Source organism: Argentina anserina, chromosome 3 (assembly GCF_933775445.1).
Source record: "Argentina anserina chromosome 3, drPotAnse1.1, whole genome shotgun sequence".
In the NCBI taxonomy this organism is placed as follows: domain Eukaryota; kingdom Viridiplantae; phylum Streptophyta; class Magnoliopsida; order Rosales; family Rosaceae; genus Argentina; species Argentina anserina.
The window spans coordinates 8112403-8133123 of NC_065874.1; the positions used below are offsets into that span (position 1 = coordinate 8112403).

Consider the following 20721-nt stretch of genomic DNA (forward strand, 5'->3'; position numbering starts at 1 on the left):
TTCAAGGTGATCGTTAAATCGAGGAAAGGAATTATCATCGGGAATGGTGGAATTACGCTCGAGTCATTAAGGTGAGTAAAATCTCACTGAATTACGAATCTACCCTCGTGGTGATTCAACATTTTTGCAAGTGTGTTTATCAAATGAATTACAACATGTATATAATTTAGTGGACTACATATATACAGTATAATGGTAATAAGTACATATATATATAGTTCATTAAATTACGTACTGTTATTAATTCATTAAAAATAGTCATTCGATGACGGAAGTTTGGGAATTGAGCATGTGTGGTGAAATATGACATGTATAAGATATAGTGGACTATATATATATATTGTATAAATGGTAAATAAGTACGGATATATATAGTTTGCTATATAATATACTGTTATGATTTTATTGTGATTATATTGAGCATGAGATTTGAATTGTACAATATGATGTGAGATTATTGTACGTGATTTTGACATTGAGATTGTTTAAATGTGATTTGTCTTCGGACGTGATTTTTGGTACAATATGATGTGAGATTATTGTACGTGTGTGGCAAGTCGGAACCTAGCCTTTGGCCGGGCGAAAGTTACGATACAGTTAGAGCTCTAGTCTGTCTGCCTTAGTACTGCATGCGAGGTAACGGGTGGTTATCTGCTCATGGGTACTCGGTGTATTTTTGGATGTTGGGTAGCGGGTGGCTATCCAATATCAACGGTGTATTACGAGAGGGGTAACAGATGTGTACCAGCGTTCTTGGTACCCGTATTATAAATGCATTGGGTAACCAGAAGGGTTACTTAATTTCCTCATGAGCTTTTTATTTCATATTTCTTTGGGTCAACCAGATGGGCTGACCATTGGCTCATGGGGGCATTTATATTTGTTGTTTGTGATCTTTCGTATATTTTGATATGCGAATTATATTTTGATTTTACTCATACGAGCTATAAGCTTACCGGGTTTGTGTTTACAATCCCGGTGCACCAATTCGATGGTGTAGGGGATAATTCTGCAGGTGCTGATTAGTGGGGGTTGAGTGACGACTACAGAGGCTTGAAGTCGTTCTTATCCTACTTGTGGTGAGGTTTTAGCGTGAGTTTGTGTGTGAGAAGTTGTGTAATTTCATTTGTGAGATTTGTGAGTGATTTGTGAGGATTATTACATTTCCATTTTATGTATGGATTATAAATTTGGGTTGTAATAATTGGTTGACTGAGTTGTATTGAGAACTCAGAATTGATCCGCTGTTACACTTTAATGATTTCGATTTATTTGAGATTATTTGGTGTTTAACGACTTTAGAATTTTGAGTTTTTAAGCTCGAAATTTTGGGGTCGTTACATTAGACGTCAGAAGGGGGAGTGTTTAAGGATAACATTATTTGATGTGCTTATCCATACATAACTCACTTAACAACTTGAAATCAACCACCATGAGACTTGGTTTAAAGATTACGTTAGATAGAATTAGAAGTTGTATATGACTCTATGACCACTGTAAACTCCCTTATATAAAGTCACATATTTATCAATGAAATTTAGATTGATTCATCATTTACGACACTAGTATACGTTATTTATATCTCTCTATTTATTCTCCATTTTCTTACAAAAATATAATTAAAATAACATGGTTTTGTTGGTTGTAATTATACTTGCTATACATGCCTCAGTGAGGAATCATAAACTCATTATTTCTTACAAAATCATCAGAATCATAGCCTATTCCGTAAGAGTGATTATAGGATATTAGGATCACCTAATATATAGCAAAACTGATTTCAATCCGATAATTCACTTGGCTTATTCCCGATGGATATGGAAAAGAAAACTAATACATACGTACAATAAATCTATATTGTCAGCGTGAGTCATAGAATGTAATTTAGGGATGTACATCATATAGTAAGTATTTACATATTATGTATATAGTATTACGTAGCACATAAGGTTGTAGTACAATATAAACTCTACATGTAGCCTCCAATGTGAGATAATAGATATCATAAAATATATTCTCCAAATCTCACCATATTTGACTTGGTATCAGAGCAAAAATCCGAAAAGACTTTGTCTTTTTGTTTTCCGCTGCAATTTATTTGTGGAATTGAACCCTATTGTTAGAGTTTTTTATTCCTCTCAGTTTCGTCAATGTCAACATCGTCTCTTCTCTGAGCACTTTGCTTTGGGCACCCAATCAGATCTTGTTTTTGGTCCAGTCCGCGTTACCCAGTTCTCCGACATCATTGCTGCAACAATCCGAGTCCAACCCACATATCAGTCATCTAGATCACGGCGAGCTCGACTCAATTCTATCTCGTCGACGTCGTCAGTCCGCCACCACATCGTCAATCGGTAGTCAACGGTCCAACCCCTATCTGTGTCGTGATTTTCGATCCAATTAGGCGTTGTTCTCTGCCGACGTCTCCCGTCTGGCATTACATTAGTCCGGATTTGTCTGACCTGATCCATACCAGTTCGGTCGCCGTCCAAGCTATCCGGCGCATTCCAGCCCGATCTGCGGTGTCAATCCCTCTGTCCCCCCAGTTTTAGTACTTCGATCCGATTGTTAGTCTGACCCGATTTGGCCCGACCCAATTTCTGGTTTTTATTTGTCAATGCAAGTACACCGATAGTGAGGATTCACCCAAGGCAAGTTGATTTCAGTTTTTCAGTGTTTTAAAAAAATGTCTCGTGTGTACGTTAGCAATTTAGATTCTTGGGTTTTTGAATGAGAGCTTGACATTGAGTTTCGTAACTTCGGAATGATCAGAAGAATATGGGTTGTAGGGAAACCACTGAGTTATGCTTTTATTGATTTTGTCCACATGAAAAATGCTAAAAACTGCTATTCGAGAGTTGGATGGTAAGAATGTTTAGAGAGTTGAGTTCTCACACGACACTAGACATGCTTTGGGCCATTATTGCACAAATGGTAACATTTCTATGACTACAAAGCCTCGAACCGGTGGTAAGATTGATATGGCTTTAAAAGTTTCTAACTTTGTTGGTTCTGATACTTGGATTATTGATTCTGGTGTCTCCGATCATATGACTTATGATAAATCTTATTATATTATTGAGTTATCTCTTCCACATGTGTCCTATATCACTAATGTTAATGGTGAGACTTTTGTTGTGTTAGGGAGAGGGTCAGTTCGTATCACTCATACTTTAGAACTTTATAATGTTCTATATGTACATAATTTATCAAATCACTTGTTATATGTTCCCCAGTTGGACACTAAGTCTCGATGCTCTGTAACCTTTTTCTCTATGTATGTGATTTTTCAAGATCTTCTCACCAGAGAGATACTCAATCGGGGGGATTTGAGGGGTAGATTGTTTCACCTAGATTAGACATATGTAGGACAAAAACCAGGAGCACAACCACCCACTGTTTTGCCAGGAAGTTCTAATCAGCTAAGTGAAATTTGGTTGTAGCATCGTCGATTGGGGCATTCATCTTTCCATGTTATGAAAAAAAGCATGTCTTCTTTGTTTATTGGTGTGAATGAGTCATCTTTGTGTTGTTTAACATGTGTCCTTTCTAAGAGTCATCGTTCTACCTATTATATGAGTTGTTCTAAGAGTCCTGTCCCTTTTGAGTTAATTAATTCTGATGTTTGGGGACCTTCCAAAGAGCCTATAGCCACAGATATGAGGCATTATGTGTCGTTTATTGATGATTGCACTAGGGTGTCATGGATTGCTCTCATTTAGACCAAAGATGAGGTTTTTATGCTTTTCAAACATTTCATACTCATGTCCAAACACAATATAATAGCACAATTAGAGTTCTTCGTTCTGATAATGAAGGGGGGAATATGTCAACCATGTCTTTCAACAGTCTTGTAAAAGTCATGGGATTATTCACCAAACCACATGTCCACGAACACCAGAGCAAAATGGGGTGTCCGAAAGAAAAAAACCGTCATCTCCTTGATATGGCTCATTCCATTATCTTTAGTGCTTATATGCCTAAGTATCTATGGGGTCATGATGTAGAGGCTTCAGCTCATCTTATCAATTGTCTTCCATTTAGTGTCCTTCAAAAAGACATTCTTGTTAAGGTTCCCATTCTCTCCTTTCACAATATACCTGCTTGTGTTTTTAGTTGTGTGGCTTTTGTTCATGTTCCTAAAAGTCAAAGAAAATCTAATTTGGATCCTCAGGTGATTAAGTGTGTGTTTGTTGGTTATGGAAGCAGTCAGAAGGGATACAAGTGTTATCATCCACCCACCAAAAAAGTACTATGTCACTCTAGATGTTACTTTCTTTGAGGACATGAGTTATTTTACATCTTCTGGTACAACCCTTCAAGGGGAGAATTCATTTTTTAAAGAGTTGTATCACGACGAGGGAGAGGAATTAGAAATAGTCATTGTTGGAGATACTTTGACTCCACTAGAAGAAATTCATTATGAGGTGAAAACTTCAGATAATCAGGTACCAACAGTAACAAGAGCTTATTATGAGGTAGATACTTCATATAACCAGGTACCAACAGTATCAGAAACTTCAGATAACCATATTCCAACAGTATCAGAAACTTCAGATAACCATATTCCAACAGTATCAGAAACTTCATAAGAGGTAGAAGCATCAGACACTCAGATTCCAGAAGGAGAACCAATAGATGAGAGCATATATGCCCCTCCCGCCATCACTCATACCCTTGACCAACAACTTCCTGATGCAGAAGATCACTCGTCTGAGATATGTTCATCCACTAATATTAGTGGTGAGTCTGATAGTGGGCAATATGTGTTACCAAACAGGTCTACTAGAGGTCAACCCCCCAAAAGATATGAACCTACTTTATAGGCCAAATCAAAATATCTAGTAGCTAATTATATGAACACTAGAAGATTATCAAAGTCATATGAATCTTTTGTGAATCAAATATCTACTGTATAAGTACCTACAAAGTGCAGGATGCATTGGGGATCTAAAGCGGAGGAAAGCAATGGAGGAAGAGATGAAGGCATTGTAGAAAAATGATACTTGGGAACTTGTGCCTCCATCACATGGCAAGAAAGTTGTAGGGTGTCGTTGGGTGTTCACTGTGAAGTATACAGATAGATCAATAAGTTGGTATAAAGCACACCTTGTTGCAAAGGAATTTACTCAAACATATGGTATTGATTATGATGAGATTTTTGCTCATGTTGCAAAGATGAACATATATGAGTTCTCCTTTCATATGGAATTGGCCACTCCGACAGTTTGATGTCAATAATGCATTTCTTCATGGAGAGTTAGCTAAAAGAGGTGTATATGATGAGTCTTCCTCTAAGGTAAGTAACTACCTATTCTGGTGATTTTGTGTGCAAATTGAGAAAATCTCTATATGGTCTCAAATAGTCATTTTGTGCCTGGTTTATGAGGTTTTCACAATTTATGCAAAAGATTGGTTACAAACATAGTAATTCAGATCATACCATTTTTTAAAGCACCAGTAAGGGAAGGTTGTGGCCTTGATTATATATGCTAATGATATGGTGATTATTGACAATGATACGGTAGAGATGGATCGTTACAGAGACAATTTTCCTCTGAGTTTGAGATGAAGGATATGGATGAGATCAAGTACTTCTTAGGGATCGAAGTAGCAAAAGGGGAAGATGATATTTACTTGTGCCAGAGGAAATGCATACTTGATTTGCTGACAGAGACAGACCAGTACGTTAGATTGCTCACCTATTGACATCCTCATTGAACAAAACCATTGTCTAGCAGAGTATCTAGACCAGACACCAACTAATCGATCTCGCTATCAAAGGTTAGTTGAGCACTTGATTTATTTGACCCATACTAGACCAGATATTGCTTATGCAGTGAGTAGTGAGTCAGTTCATGCATAATCCAAGTAAGAGACATAGATGTTGTTGTGAAAATTCTAAGGTACCTGAAGTCAGCTCCAGGGAGATGAGTAATGTTCTCTAAACACAACAACATTCTTGAGATTAGTGGCTTTACAAATGCATATTGGGCTGGGAAAATGATAGATAAGATGTCAACATCGGGTTACTTTACCTTTGTGGGAGGTACTTTGGTCACATAGGAAAGTAAGAAGCAAAACATTGTGGCCCGATCGAGTGCTGACGCTGAGTATAGAGGTATGGCTTATGGAGTGTGTGAATTGTTGTGGCTGAGAAATCTGCTACGTGATTTAGGTGTTAAGTTGAAAAGTGTTATGCAATTGTATTGTGACAACAAAGCGGCAATTGATATATCACAAAATCCAGTACAATATGATCGTACTAAACACGTAGAAGTGGATTGTCACTTCATACAAGAGAAGATAGATGCAAAGATTATTAACTTCCCTTTTGTCCATACTGAAGAGCAGCTTGCAGATATACTCACTAAAAAAGTTTCTAATAAGGCGTTTTATGATTTACTTAGCAAGTTGGACATGGTTGATGTGTATGCGACAGCTTGAGGTGGTGTCGATGTGAATCATAGAATGTAATTTAAGGATGTACATCATATAGTTAATACTTATATATTTTGTATATGGTAATACGTAGTACATAGGGTTGAGTACAATATAAACTCTATATCTAGCCTCTAGTGTGAGATGAATAGATATCAGAAAATATATTCTCCAAATCTGGTCATATTTCACTTATACTCTATGCATCTAGATATTACTATCTGATTTGTGTCGATCAGAGGTTCCTCTCTTTAATCTTTAAAGTTCAGCATAAAAAAATGTCATTTTCTGATGCCTTCAAAGAGCCATCTTTCATAGAGTTGGCTATTTTGCTAAACTCATTTGGCTTTATCTTCTTTACCGCTCTTCTGAACAATTGATTCAGACCGTCGCCTTCACCTATTGCGTTACTAGCATGCCACATGATCCATTGAAATTGATTATATAGTTTCGGTGGCTCCTCCACTATCAGTGCCGTCCCAATACAATTTGAGGCCTATGGCGAAATTTAGAAGAAAATTTGTCTTCTTAGTGGAAAAGAATAGGTGGTATTTATCTTAAGAATTAGCAAATTAGGTGTTGGTAAAAGTACAAAATAAACTCTGAACGAATACAATTAAAGTTAAAGAAAAAAACTGAAAAAATTTACAATAGCCAATTAGATATAACATTATATTCTTATCAGAGATATAACCATTAAGGGTATTTTCACGTCGATTTAGACATTTATCTTCTATTGTTAGATGAATGAGTTTCAAGATCTTTTATTCACGTTCATGCCTCTTAATTCACACATACACACGTGCGTGATAAATTTGAGGCCCTTTTATCATGTGGGGCCTAAGGCGGACTGCCTTGCTCAATAATAGCAAGGGCCGGCCCTGTCCACTATTGGGTGCTGGCACGACGGACACAAGTAACATTTATAACGCCACCGAACAATGCAACCAAGATGGTAAAAGTGCGAGCAGTGCAACTGAGCCACCCTCTTGGGTTTATCTTCTCCTCGATCAAGTTCCTCCTTAGTCATTACAAACAAACGAAAACACTGTCTTTCTAACAGCAGCTTCCAACCTATCCAGCTTCACTAGCTTCAAGTCTTGCCTGACTGAATCAAGGTGTCTCCTTATATCGTCGACCCTATATGATTACATGAACTAAAAAAGATGCCCATCAAGATCAAGCATGTCTCGACGATCGGCATCTACCCAACGTGCTAATGAGCATAACGAGGGCTCATCCGGTGCAGTCACAGCCACGTACGTCCACTATGCTCATAGTAATAGGCAACCGAGGGACAACCACCTGAACTACCTTGAATGTTTGGCTGATAATAGCAGTGTGCTCAGCTTCTCGGACACCCATCTTAGAAAGGTGCCTAGCCATGACCCTTGCAAAGCTCGCCCTTTAGCTTTGGCTGGGCCAGACCACTGCCCAATTCTGTGGGATAAGTTTGTGTACACTCGTCGGTCCTAGGCTAAATTTGCAGGTCTCCTCATTACATTATATACAGTTGTAAGATCTAGAAAGAAATAATGTAAATTGCTTGAACTATGTAAACAAGTTTGGAACTCTCCCCCCAAAACCCTAAACTACTCTCGCCGCCTCTCTGATCTTTCATTCTCTGCTTCCTCTCCACCCACCATGGCCCGCCCTGGCCTAAATTCGTCGAGATCGAGGCCTAGGGCCGCCGCCTTTGGACCTACGCCATCACCTTTAGCTGCATCGCTGACATCATCATCATCCTCCTAAACTAGCTCTCGATCGTCTTCTACACCAAGTCACCAACCCGGCTGGTGCTCTCGAGAAGTACGCCATAAACCCTAACTAGAGCAAGTTCCAACTCGGCGTCCTTGACGTCGAAGGGCGCCGTCGCCAGAGATGACTGCGTCCGTTTCGATCAAGATCTTCACCAGCATTCTCATGGGATTGCTGATCGCTTCCTATTTAGAGGGAGAGATAGAGAGGTGAGGGAACGGTGAGTTGATCAAGGAGGGCAATACTGTATTTTTGGGTGCAAACATTGAAATTACAGACAGTTAGAATGAAAATAAATGTTTTAGGTGTTTTGTTCAAATGATATTTTCTTATTCAACATGTCGTATCTCAGACGGAGGAATATATAAATTACCCTATGTTTTTTTGTGAAGAATTACCCTATGTTTGACTAACTTATTAACGAGAGGGATAAAAACACATGGGTAAAATGGTAAGAAGCTCAGTTAATTTAGGTAGAAAAGGGTAGGGTAGACTTCAGTCCATTCGGTTTGGTTCACAGTTTTTAAACATGTAAAATCGAAAACTGAACCAATCGGTTCGGTTCAGTTCGGTTTTTTTTTTCTGAAAAAAAAACTAAATTAAATTAAAATTGACATATTGAATGTTTTTAGGGTTTTTTCTCTCTTTTTTTTTTACTTATTTGAAAAAATTATAAAATATGAATATATAACTACAATACAACCAAAAAACTGAGGGCTAAAATTTAATATTGTGGGCAACATACCACTCAATCCTTTATTTACACGACATCTTGAAAATTTATAGTTACATATATGTATATAACTATGTATATATATATATATATGTATGTTTGTTTTAGCAAAATTATTTGAAACATACATATATGAGCCTACATATATATATATATATATATACATAGATGATTAGTCTTTATCCAGAGTGAAGCTTCACTCTAAAATTATAGAGTGAATTTCTAATTTTGACACACTTTTCGATCAAATTTTTTCACATAAGCGATTCAATATTTAAGTATGCTATTCAAGATCATCTCTACAAAATTTATCTAATTTGATAATGGTTTGACCTTTAAAATTGAGATTTACACGAACGTTTCACGTTGAACTGTTTTAATTCATTTATTGATTTAATCTAATTTAATACCTTAACGATGTCCGAATTAAATGAAATTTTGTAGAGATAATCTTAAATAACATACCTAAATGTTCAATCGCTTATTGTGAAAACATTTGACCGAAAAGTGTGCCAAAATTAGAACTTCACTTTGGATAAAGACTATATAGATGATTATATATACATATATAACACTACAAAAGAGAAACATATAATTATATATGATATATAACCTAAAATCACATTAATCAAATCAAATATTCGGTAAGATAAATGTAAAACGACATTATTTTGATAAATAATTCAGTTTTTCGGTTCGGTTTCTTATGTGCCCAAACCGGAAACAAAACCAATTGATTCAGTTCGGTTCGATTTTCTAAATTTCAGTTCGATTTGTGTTCATTCGTTTTTTTCGACTTCGATTCGATTTTTACGGCTCGGTTTTTTGGTTCGGAAGTGCCAACCCTAGAAAAAGAAACCTCCATTTCAACCTCCTTTCTCTCTTACCGCCGCTGTACTTCTTTCTCTTTACTCTTCAAATCTTCCACACAAATTAACCTGTTTTATCTCAACCTTCAAAACCTCTGAAACTCTTCCCAATCGCAAAATGTTCACAGAAGGCCTCAACCGGAACGCAACCAAGCGGATCAAACAAGTTCCCAAATCCCAATTCGCCCCTCCCTTTACCCAAAGTTTTACTCTCAATCTCAAATCCTTTTCGGGATCAGTCAAGACCTACAGAAACAACAACCGCCGCAACATGGACGACAAGGACAGCCTCGACGTTGGTGTCCGATGACTCCGAATAGTACTACGAAGAAGAGTGGATGATTGGGTAGGGTAGGTCTGGAACTCTGGATTGAATTGCTCCAAACGTCGAAACGCTGGTGAAAGCATGTTTTTACTTTTTGACAGCGCGTGTAATTCACGCAACCGAAAGCAGGTGTGCCATCGACTGGGTTACAGTTAGTTATTTCTGTTAATTGGTTTCCCGCCAATTTTTCTTCTTCTTCTTTTTGTCTCTCTCACTAAGACTTCTCTGCTTCTTGATTCTCTGTTTTGCTCTGACTCTCTGTTTTGGTGTTCATACTTGAAATTGCGATGGATCATAAAGATCAACATTTCTCCAACATAGTGCTTGAATTTAAAATTGCCTCTGCGGAAGGGGTAAGCTAGTTCCATCTCTTCACTATCAACTTGATTAGGGCTTTCAATTTGGGATTTTTAGGTTCTTGAGATCATTGTGTATGTTTTCTTGAGCAATGGAGTTGATTCTTGTTGTTGAATCCCACATTCCTTCAAGACTTGGGATAGTATCTGAGATTATTATTTTCAACCCGTATGTAATTCATGAGGTAGTGTTTCTTAGAATTGTTGAACGTGATCTGATATTTTTTTTTTAAAAGAACTTGAAAGGTTAGAAGTTGAAGCTGAGTTGGATGATAGCAGTAGGTTGAAACATGAGGAAGAGCTTCAAGAACTAGAGGAACTTGAGGAAGAGCTAAAGGAGCTAGAGGAACTTGAGGAAGAGCTAAAGGGGCTAGAGGAACTCGAAGAAGAAATTGGGAAGGTAAACATTTTCTTAATATATTATGTATTCATTTTTTTTAAGCTCTTAAGTCTTGTGTAGGACAGTTTCTATATATTGGTGCTTCGATTTCAGTTTGTCTGAGAGAGATACACAGAACAAACAAGAGAATGATTCTTTGATTGACCCTTATCTGCTTGATGAAAATTAGCATTCCATTGGGCAGGGGTTTTCCTCGGAATGAAGTCACATTCGAAGTTGTACTAATGGTACCCTGGATGTCACGGCAGAAGACAGGACCCAGGCATTTGATCACCATCAGTAATTACAAGGATTGTATAAGACTATAAGCCAAGAGAATAGTGTTAGGGAGGCATGCATAATCCGTTTAGTGTTACAATTGGCCAGTTAATACTCTTTAGTATACTCTGGTCATGAATTGTGAAGTTGATTCTCTGTGTAAGTTGTAAAACTTTCCTTTCTCATTCCTGTGGTCTTATATCAATGGGTGAAAACTGAAAACTGTTCAGCAGATCTCAAGATGTGTACTAATGATATATAAGACTTTGATATCAGTTGCATCACTTGCATGTCTATCAGAACTAAACAGAGAAATGAGAATCCTTGTATCAGCGCGCCTTTTTTTTCCTCACATGTAGAACTATCGTTTTGTTGGCCAATTAGCAGATGAGTACTGGATTCAACATATGTCATACTTGCATCACAGATTCACACTCGACATTGCCAGTGTTTCTGGCAGTACCACTTTCTAAGTTACCATTTTAAGGTTACTATTGCTTGTTTGTAATATTACAACTGTAACAAATGTGAAAATTTGAGCTAGAAAAGCGAAAAAAAAGGACGAGTAAGTAGAATCTTTCGGTGTCCATGCTTGTAAAGAAAATCAATACACACAAAAATTTATTTCATTACAAAAGAAAAAATGGAAATCACTGCACAATGATTCAATCAAATATAGGCAATGGAGAACGAAATATCAGCAACCAAATATATGCTAGCTGTTAAAACATTCAAGCCCACTTTGCCAAGAGAGACATACAGCCAGCCCCTAGAAGAAGTGAGATATATGACCCCAATTGGATCATCATATTTCCTTGCATTCTAGAGCTCATGAAATCTGCTGCAAGTAGGTCAACAAGAGCCATGTAAATTAAAATCCCAGCTGCAGCTGAATCCAAAGTCCCTTGAACAATTAGAGCAGTAGGGCTAGTCTCACTGTATACGCTTGAAATTGCAGTACCAACCGCAATTCCAATGGGGGTTGTAAGGGAGAAAAAAGCCGCCATTACGGCTGCAGATCGAGACTTGAATTGAGCCTGCAAGAAAGAGCAGTTATTTGCTTGTAAATGGGGAGTGTCACATAACAGGTGCATGTATATATATGTTTCAATATTTTGGTACAACATTTTGAACATATTCTTTAACTTGTAGTACCATATATACACATTGTACCAGAGAAAATTAAAAATAGTCATGGTTTCCTTGTTAAAAACCAAACTACTCCAGCTTAGTCTTATTTTCATTGTACTACAGGCTGTAGCTAGAGTATACCTGAGAGATGCAGCCACCAAGTCCAATGCCCTCAAAGAATTGATGGAAAGACAAAGCCACCAAGAGAGGCTTTATTGTATCTGGGTCTTGCGATGCGCCCAATGCTATTCCAATTATAACTGAGTGGACTAGAATTCCCAGTTCCAACACCTAGAACATGCCCAAAACAATTTCACATGGAACATGAGGAACTTACTATGCGCCGGAAATAATACTATTGACGTATGAGGAAATAAGAAATATTGCCAAGCATTTAACACAACAAATGATGAACCTTACTTGTGAAATGACCCTGTGCCTGATTAATTCTGGTAATTTCAGTTCTTCAGAGCCATAAGCATTACTGCTACCCTGTGTGGCACCATGTGTATGAACATGTGCATGACCTGCATGAACATGTGCATGACCATGTTCTTGACTGGCGCTGCTCTCTTCATCAACTGTCATCTGGGTTGTCTTCAAGCTTGACTTTTTGTAGTACCCAGTTGCCATTGCATCAACCATTAACGTTCCGATGGCAGACATCATACACACAAAGCCTGTGAAAGGGAATCTGCCCCATGGATTTTCTTTCAGGCATGGTGAGGTCAAGGTGTCAAAGGCCTCAGGTAGTATGTGAATGAAGGCGGTGGCTAGAATCACCCCAGCAGCAAAGGCCTTGACGGTGAAGAAGATATCGTTCTCTGGTCTTAGAGCTGGGATCTTCTTGCCTAGCAGTGGCAGACTCACCCCCAAAGCACCAGAAACAAGAATTGAAGCAATAGAGCCTAGCTTGTACTTGAGTGCCTCTTTGTTGTGCTCATGTGGATCTTCAGGTTCACAGGTGCACTCCCCAAATACTACAGTGGGGAATAGAAGAATTAGAATCGATGCCACTATCTTCAACATGTTCAGAGATGAAGCTTGATGAATAAGAATAAACATGATGGCACAGAGGAGAGATACAAGGCTAGCTTATATATAGTACAGGAGCTTATTATTGTTATATACGGGAAGACGTAAATGTGCAGGAGAGAGTCAAATGGTGACATTGGTGAAAATCCATTACACATAATTGCACCAAAACAAATGTAGAAATGGAAATTCTGGATCTCAAAGAAGAAACAGGTTTGTGCATGTGGCATTTTAGTATGATTTGTTTGCACCTGATTCTTTGCCAAACAAGGTTGGATGTCCTAAATTTGAAGAATAGCGCCAAATGATTTTGTTCAAATGAAAAAGTAATTTACCCTAGATCAAGATGTATGACCTCATCGTGAAGATAAATATAGCTAAATGAGGCTCATATGGAACGATATGAATTCTTTAATTACGTGTTTATAACAATTTTATATTACAAAACGTGTATGCTTATCACGTACAACTGTTACAGTAATGTTTTTTTTTCCTCAACGACTCTCTCATCTATTTCGTGTTATATCTCAAGATTCGCAAAAGTCTCATCCCACCATGGTAGGGCTGTTCCAAACTTCTAATAACTCTACAATGAGGCCACCGAAATTAAGAAGCATTTTTTTAGGGGGAAATCACAACAAGAATATATAATATGTGGGGTTTTGAAATAGGGTTTCCCCCTGATGAAGAGAGCTTAGAAAAGGTCTCACATGGAATCAAGCAATTAATTATGTAGAATGAAGACAGAATGTTGTCATGTAAACAGAGGAATCAAGGGAGTTCAGCTTAGATTGCATCGATCTAGAGCTTACTTTAGCATAGTCAACTCAAAAATGTCGATATATGTCCTCATAACTGATTGGATTATTGTTTGGAGATCAGCACAGATGTTGTGTCTGCTGATAGCATATGCGTTTTTAATTGTTTACATAACTGTTCATCCGTCACCTTGAAACTCGATTAAACTAAGGGAAGTACTTGGGAACTCGTTTTCGATTTTTCTCTTAGGCAAATAACTCATTTAATACATACGCGTGCATCTAATATGGACTTGGAAAATCTTAACATACAGTAATATGATATGGAGCAGTAGATTGGGCAAGTCATTTTCTTTATGACTTTATCATCACTGCCCACAAAGTCGCGAACTATGATCTTGGCACCACATAATACTTAGGGAGGCTCGCAAAACTTAGTACTACCTACTACGCTCGCATGATTGAAACTTCAAGCTCAATTATAGTTGACAAGTGAATTAGTATTTATCAAGGTTCTAAAAAACGCTAGGCGTTAATCGGGCGGACAGTTAAAAATCAGCGCCCAGAGGATTAATCGGGAATTAATCGGGGATTAATCGGCCCAAAATTGAGGCGGCCAAGGGTCTCCGGGCGCCTAACCTAGGCGGTCCTAGGCGGGGATTTTTAGAACATTGGTATTTATTAACTAATTTTGTAGTCCACTTATGCACCCGTCTTCACATGGTGCAAGTACATGTAAGTGAACTAAATCCTTTATCGTATTATGACCGAAGTTTAATGTTTATAAAAAGATAATTTTTCATCGCTTAATGAATTATAATACCAAAATTATCTGAAAATAATATAAGATAAAAGAACAGATATATATATATGTGTGTGTCTTCATACGAATTATCCTAGTCATTATAACAAGAAATTCAAACAACTTTTAATAATCAAAATGAATTTCATTAAGGATGAAACCATTTCGATTTGTGGATGAATAATCGTCAAAAGAACTCTAACACGGTGATTCAAGCTCAAAAACTAACCCATCCACACTCCTTAAGGACATGACCATATGTCAGTAAATAACTAATGACCCATCAAGGGGGGCCCCCAATTATTTTACTGGATCATCATTTTTACCCGATCGTCGGTGACAGAAACTAAACAGATAAAAAGAAGAAAGGTAGTTGTCGCGTCGTCTTCTCTACTCGATCACTCACTCGTGCTAGCTTCTGGGGTTCAATTCAGGTAAACTCATCTCTACCCAATATTCATTATATGATTGTACATGCAAAGTTCATATCTTTTTAATTTTTATTACATAAGTCAAGATCTGTGCAATTCATCTGCATTCACATTTCGTTTCCCTGCCTCGGAAGCCTGTGCAAATCACAATGCCTCCCAAATCTTAAAAGCTACTCGAATATGAACCCAAATATGGGATTATACAGTTGTACCCAGTATCAGTAATCCTGAATTTCTGTAGGAATTAGTTGTTATGCTGATGTTAGAGCTTCACCTTCTGTTTCAGCTCAGTGGGCAGAGATGGAATCATCAGTTTTGCTGTACAACCAGCTCAAGGTAGAAATTTTGACATCACCGTGCTTCAATGTTTTGAATTTTAGTTTCTGAATGTTCTGGGTGGTTTTAAAGTTTGATGGGTAGTTTACTGATTGATATATATTTGATCTCAATAGACAGCAGAACCGTTTTTCTTATTAGCCGGTCCAAATGTGATTGAATCTGAGGAGCACATTTTCCGAATGGCGAAGCACATAAAGACTATTGCAACAAAGTATGCTCCTTTGGATTTTATGCATTTGTTTCTATTTCTATGAATTTGAAATTTATATAAGCTGAAGAAAATGGGTTTGATTGATATTACATTGATGTAAAAGATTATAGGTTGAAGAAACCATGTTTCATTATTCATGTTCTATGGAGTTAAAGGTCCTGTTTCACTTTTTGTTGCATTACATGTCATAACAGTTGCATTTACAGTTGAGGGTGTTCTTTGGATTCTTAGTTATCAGAGCAATGAGATAATCTAACTAAAAGGGTGAACACTCCTCTCCAGTTAGTTTTTATTAAGAAAAGGAGAAAGATTGCAGTGGATCTTCTATGTGCTGAGATTGTAGTTTATATGTAATCTATCTTGACGGTTTTCACTAAGACAATCTGTTTTCCAATGTTGTAGAGTTGGATTGCCGCTGGTGTTCAAGTCAAGCTTTGACAAAGCTAACCGTACGTCCTCAAAATCATTCCGAGGCCCTGGCATGGCTGAAGGGTTAAAGGTGAGGATCTGCTAGGAAGCATCTTTTGTCATTCATGTTAAATAAACCTGCATTTATATGCTATGCAGATAAACTTAGAGAATAAAGTGATATATGCAATTATCAAATTCAGATATATAATTAACTATAATTATACAACCAGTTTCCATGATCTCTTTTTCATCAAATTTCTTAATATGTCATTTTCTTCTAAAGTTCTTCATAACATGTGGTGATACATGTAACCTTGTTATAGCTCAGTTGCAATATTGCCAAGGCTTACAAAAATATGACCGAATTTTTCTGAAGTAGAGGTTTCATTGTTACAGTAATTCAGTACATTTAATTATTTACTGATATCATTTCATAATGTGTTTTGTTGTTGTGATCATTTCTTTTGATTTTTATCCTTTCACTTTCAGATCCTTGAGAAGGTTAAATTAGCGTATGACCTCCCTATAGTTACAGATGTACACGAGTCCATACAGGTGGTTGTTTATCTTTTAAAATCCTATGTTCAGCAAGCAAATCATGAACTGGTATAAGTCATTTCTCACACTTCTCAATGCTGTATTTTTTTGCTAGTGTGAAGAAGTTGGAAAAGTTGCTGATATCATTCAGATTCCTGCATTTTTATGCCGTCAGGTCAAGCTTAAATAAATCCCTGTGCCTCTGTTAACATATATATTTAAGGAAGAAGAAAGGAGATTATGAAAAGAATAAAAATACACCTTTTAGCTGTTCAGTACCATATATCTCACTTGCGATTTTATGATGGCAGACAGATCTTCTGGTTGCAGCAGCCAAGACCGGAAAGATTGTCAATATTAAGAAGGGTCAATTCTGTGCTCCTTCGGTGAGTCCTTCTCTGATCATTTCTGACCTATTGATACCAATCTCAAAACTTTGCATGCATATGCTTCCGGAAATTATATTATTAAGTTTTCCATATCTGTAGGTCATGGTAAATTCTGCAGAGAAGATTAGACTGGCAGGAAATCCAAATGTGATGGTTTGTGAGAGGGGAACTATGTTTGGTTATAGTAAGTCACTTGCATTTTGTATAGCTGCTATGGTTATCTCCAATTAAGCTGCCTGTTTGTGCTTTTTTCAGATTCTAGTGCTTGCCCACTTTCTTTGTCAGCTTACTTCTGCTGAAACAATTTTCTGGTTGCATCACCCCTTTTTTTTGTTTTTAATAACCTTGAATTGGGTCTGCACACGTGTTTGAGATTCAACATTGGATTTATAATACAGTGGGATCAAAGTTATTGGCCCGTTCACATATAATATGCATCTTATACATCTCTACTTTGGTTTATAGATGATTTAATTGTTGACCCGCGTAATTTGGAGTGGATCAGAGAAGCTAACTGTCCTGTTGTAAGTTGATTTTTTTCTTCTTCCTTGGCTTTTTTGGTGGTGTTTTATATATTTCTATCTTATAAATCCCCTGTTCATATCCTATACTGGACATAAAACCCATTTCTGTTGCCAACTAATTTTCCCAAGAATACTTCAGTGTTTGGCTGAAATGCTTTTGTGGTTAGAGAAGTATGTCAAACCTATAGGACATCATGTAGGAACGAATGCCTGGTGAACATGCAAAACATTTGGTGCTAGTTTCTGCTCTTCATATAAGTCATTAGCCCAAGTGACATGGCCAATCAGTTTGTATGTGGCTACATCTGACCCTCGGATCTGTAATTTAACATTAGGGAAAATTAAAGTTGGTTGATAACTTGATGTTATTCCATTTAAGTTGTGTCACCCTTAATGCACTTAGTTTTCCAGAATGGGTTCTTACATTTGCTTTGAAGCTTCTTATCTCTGTCCACAAATTGTGCTTTAGTTTCATCCTGATGTTTTAGTCGTGACGACTTTATTATGTGCTTTGTGTTTATAATCTTTGAAGGAGTTTGCCAAATTGATTGATTATAGGTTGCTGATGTTACACATGCATTGCAACAGCCTGCTGGGAGAAAGGTGAGAGAAAGCTTTGCACATGATGGTATAAAGTAGATTAAGGCCACATCTTTCTTATATCATTGAAATATAAATGTGCTATAATAACAGGTTCAAAGTGTCTCGAAGAAAACAATTGAAATGCATATCAGGCACTTCTAGTGATTTATTTTCCTCTTATTATGTGTGCTATGTCTCCTCTTTAAAAATAATTTCCGTGTCACTGCTTTTTGGTGGTTTGGTGCTACAAATGCTTAGATCACTTCTCTTTAAAAAAATTCATATCCTGCTTTTCTGTATCACTCTGTGTAGTGTTGTAATATTTATGCTGTCTTAATGAATAATTGAGCATGCTTACTCAATTTAATGTTATCATCAACGAATGGCTGAACTCCCTACTTTCTACTGTAGTTGGATGACGGAGGTGTTGCCAGTGGTGGTCTTCGTGAATTGATACCATGCATTGCAAGGACAGCGGTTGCTGTTGGAGTGGATGGAATTTTCATGGAGGTATAGTAATCAACTGCAGGCAACATTTACGTTTCATATTCTCTTAGTGTCATGATTTTTGATGCTTTACTATAAAAACCTTTGGTTAAAGATAACTAATCCCAATTTCTGGGTATGCTGAACTTAATTTAAACTCATAAATAAATTATTCATTAAGAACTCTTCTCCCAGCCCACTCGGGAGTGGAATTGTCAATGAGTAATACAATTTTGCAGAAATTTGGAAGTGTGCTTTATGAATTGAACTTCAGCTTGTTATAGTATTAACAATCTGAAGATTTTTAATTGGTTTATTTTTAGAAATGTTCATACAGACTTTTATGTTCCTAAAGTTTTCCATTGGGTACTTAGGTACATGATGATCCTTCTAATGCGCCAGTTGATGGTCCAACCCAGTGGGTGAGTCATGCTTGTTCATGTTCCTGTGCATTTTCTTTGTTGATTTTTATCCTGTGTTGATTCAGTTTCTATTAGAAGAAAATTAATTACGGCATTAAAGTGGTTCAAGTACTTTTTGTTTATCTGGTTGTAGCCATTGCGCCATTTGGAGGAACTTCTGGTAGAGCTTATTGCAATTGCTGTAAGTCTCTTTACCCATCCATAATATGAGCAGTTACAGATGGTATTCAATTTGATGCTAGATATTAACTCAATGTTCGGATTTGTTGTTATCATTGAAGAGGGTAAGCAAGGGAAAGCAAATATTCAACATTGATCTCTCACCCTATCGTGAATAGAGGACCAGTGCTACTTTGATGGTAAGAAGGCTGGTAAACTATATTCTGTCATTGTTAGTTTTCTTGGGCTATCCAATTCTTGTCATTAAGTGGTTTGTTATTGTCATCATCCTACAATGGTGAGAAACTACACCCGGAATATGCAATGCAACAACTAATGAGAGTGAAGGTTGGAGTGTTTGCATGCTCTGAATCAAAAACTTGCCTCTCCAGCATCACAAGAACTCCAGAAATATCACGTGCAAATTGAGATCAGAAGGGGAAATCTTGTATAACTGACTACAAATAGATTTGCTGCCTGATAATAGGCCATAGAGTAACTATGATGCTTGATGCTTTGGACCTAAAAATTGTCATTTCTCTGAACTGCTGGCTTGTTATGACTCTCTTCCTACTGTGCTAACGTATTGCTGTCTTTCTCATATTCAGGTGCTATATGTGTTTAAGTGCTCTATTTGAAGGATACTGCTAGCACTTTGAAGCATGCAGACACGATCACATGAATGCAAGATGGTGCGGAAATTTGGTTTTTAGCTCATCTATTATCATAGTATCCTCGAACTCTTCAGTAGAATAGCTTTGTTCTAAAATATTACCTTGATCCAAAGAAAGAATTCATTTTGTGTTTCTCATTGTATTTGTATACTGTACTTGTAACTTAAATAAGTTCAAGCTCTTGGGTGTAGCCTCTGTAGATTATGGTAATAAATTGATAGCAATTTGGTTGACGCAACTTTGGCAACACTACTGATTTTTTGTTGGTTGATCAACAACAAATTCACAATGGCAATCCACCCTTCCAATCAAAGGGAGATCAAATATCACAACTTGTTGACAACATTACGGGAAAAACTATTAGCGTGCTAAGCAACAAAACCTTGATGGGAAGTATCACTCAATAAGTAGATAATTTGACACGTATTAGAAATATAATAACGGTTAACTGTTATTATAAAATAAAATGATGATTGTACCAAGATGACTATGTGAATGTTATTCCAAGCTTCTAACCAATAAGGCGTACATTCGAGATTACTACAATTATTTACTATTGTAGTGAGGAAAAATAATTACTTTTTTTTAAAGAAAAATTGTAAAATAATTTCTTACTGAATTTGGAAATAATGAGGTAAATACCCACTTTGCCCTTACCTTATTTTGGTAGGAACTTGCCCTAATATAAAA

At 37.0% G+C, this 20721-nt stretch overlaps 2 protein-coding genes across 4 annotated transcripts; one reads left to right on the plus strand and one right to left on the minus strand.

Moving 5' to 3' along the window:
* Positions 1-11697: 11697 nt before the first annotated feature.
* Positions 11698-13336, minus strand: LOC126788687 (zinc transporter 1-like). Its single transcript, XM_050514701.1, has 3 exons — positions 12692-13336; positions 12413-12562; positions 11698-12177 (listed from the first exon to the last, which is right to left on the minus strand). The coding sequence occupies exons 1-3, from the start codon at positions 13334-13336 to the stop codon at positions 11872-11874; spliced, it is 1101 nt and encodes a 366-aa protein (XP_050370658.1). The 3' UTR covers positions 11698-11871.
* Positions 13337-15228: 1892 nt separating this feature from the next.
* LOC126788688 (2-dehydro-3-deoxyphosphooctonate aldolase) lies at positions 15229-20221 on the plus strand. 3 transcript variants are annotated; one of them, XM_050514702.1, is made up of 15 exons: positions 15229-15300; positions 15584-15633; positions 15750-15847; positions 16250-16346; positions 16748-16813; positions 16911-16970; positions 17107-17181; positions 17284-17368; positions 17650-17708; positions 18267-18311; positions 18702-18800; positions 19151-19198; positions 19332-19379; positions 19480-19557; positions 19966-20221. In XM_050514702.1, the coding sequence occupies exons 2-14, from the start codon at positions 15598-15600 to the stop codon at positions 19534-19536; spliced, it is 873 nt and encodes a 290-aa protein (XP_050370659.1). In that variant the 5' UTR covers positions 15229-15300; positions 15584-15597; the 3' UTR covers positions 19537-19557; positions 19966-20221. The 3 variants fall into 3 exon arrangements, with proteins under 3 accessions (XP_050370659.1, XP_050370661.1, XP_050370660.1); XM_050514703.1 differs by having other exon boundaries at positions 15253-15300; positions 15589-15633; XM_050514704.1 differs by lacking the exons at positions 19151-19198; positions 19332-19379; positions 19480-19557 and having other exon boundaries at positions 19998-20221.
* The last annotated feature ends 500 nt before the right edge of the window (positions 20222-20721 follow it).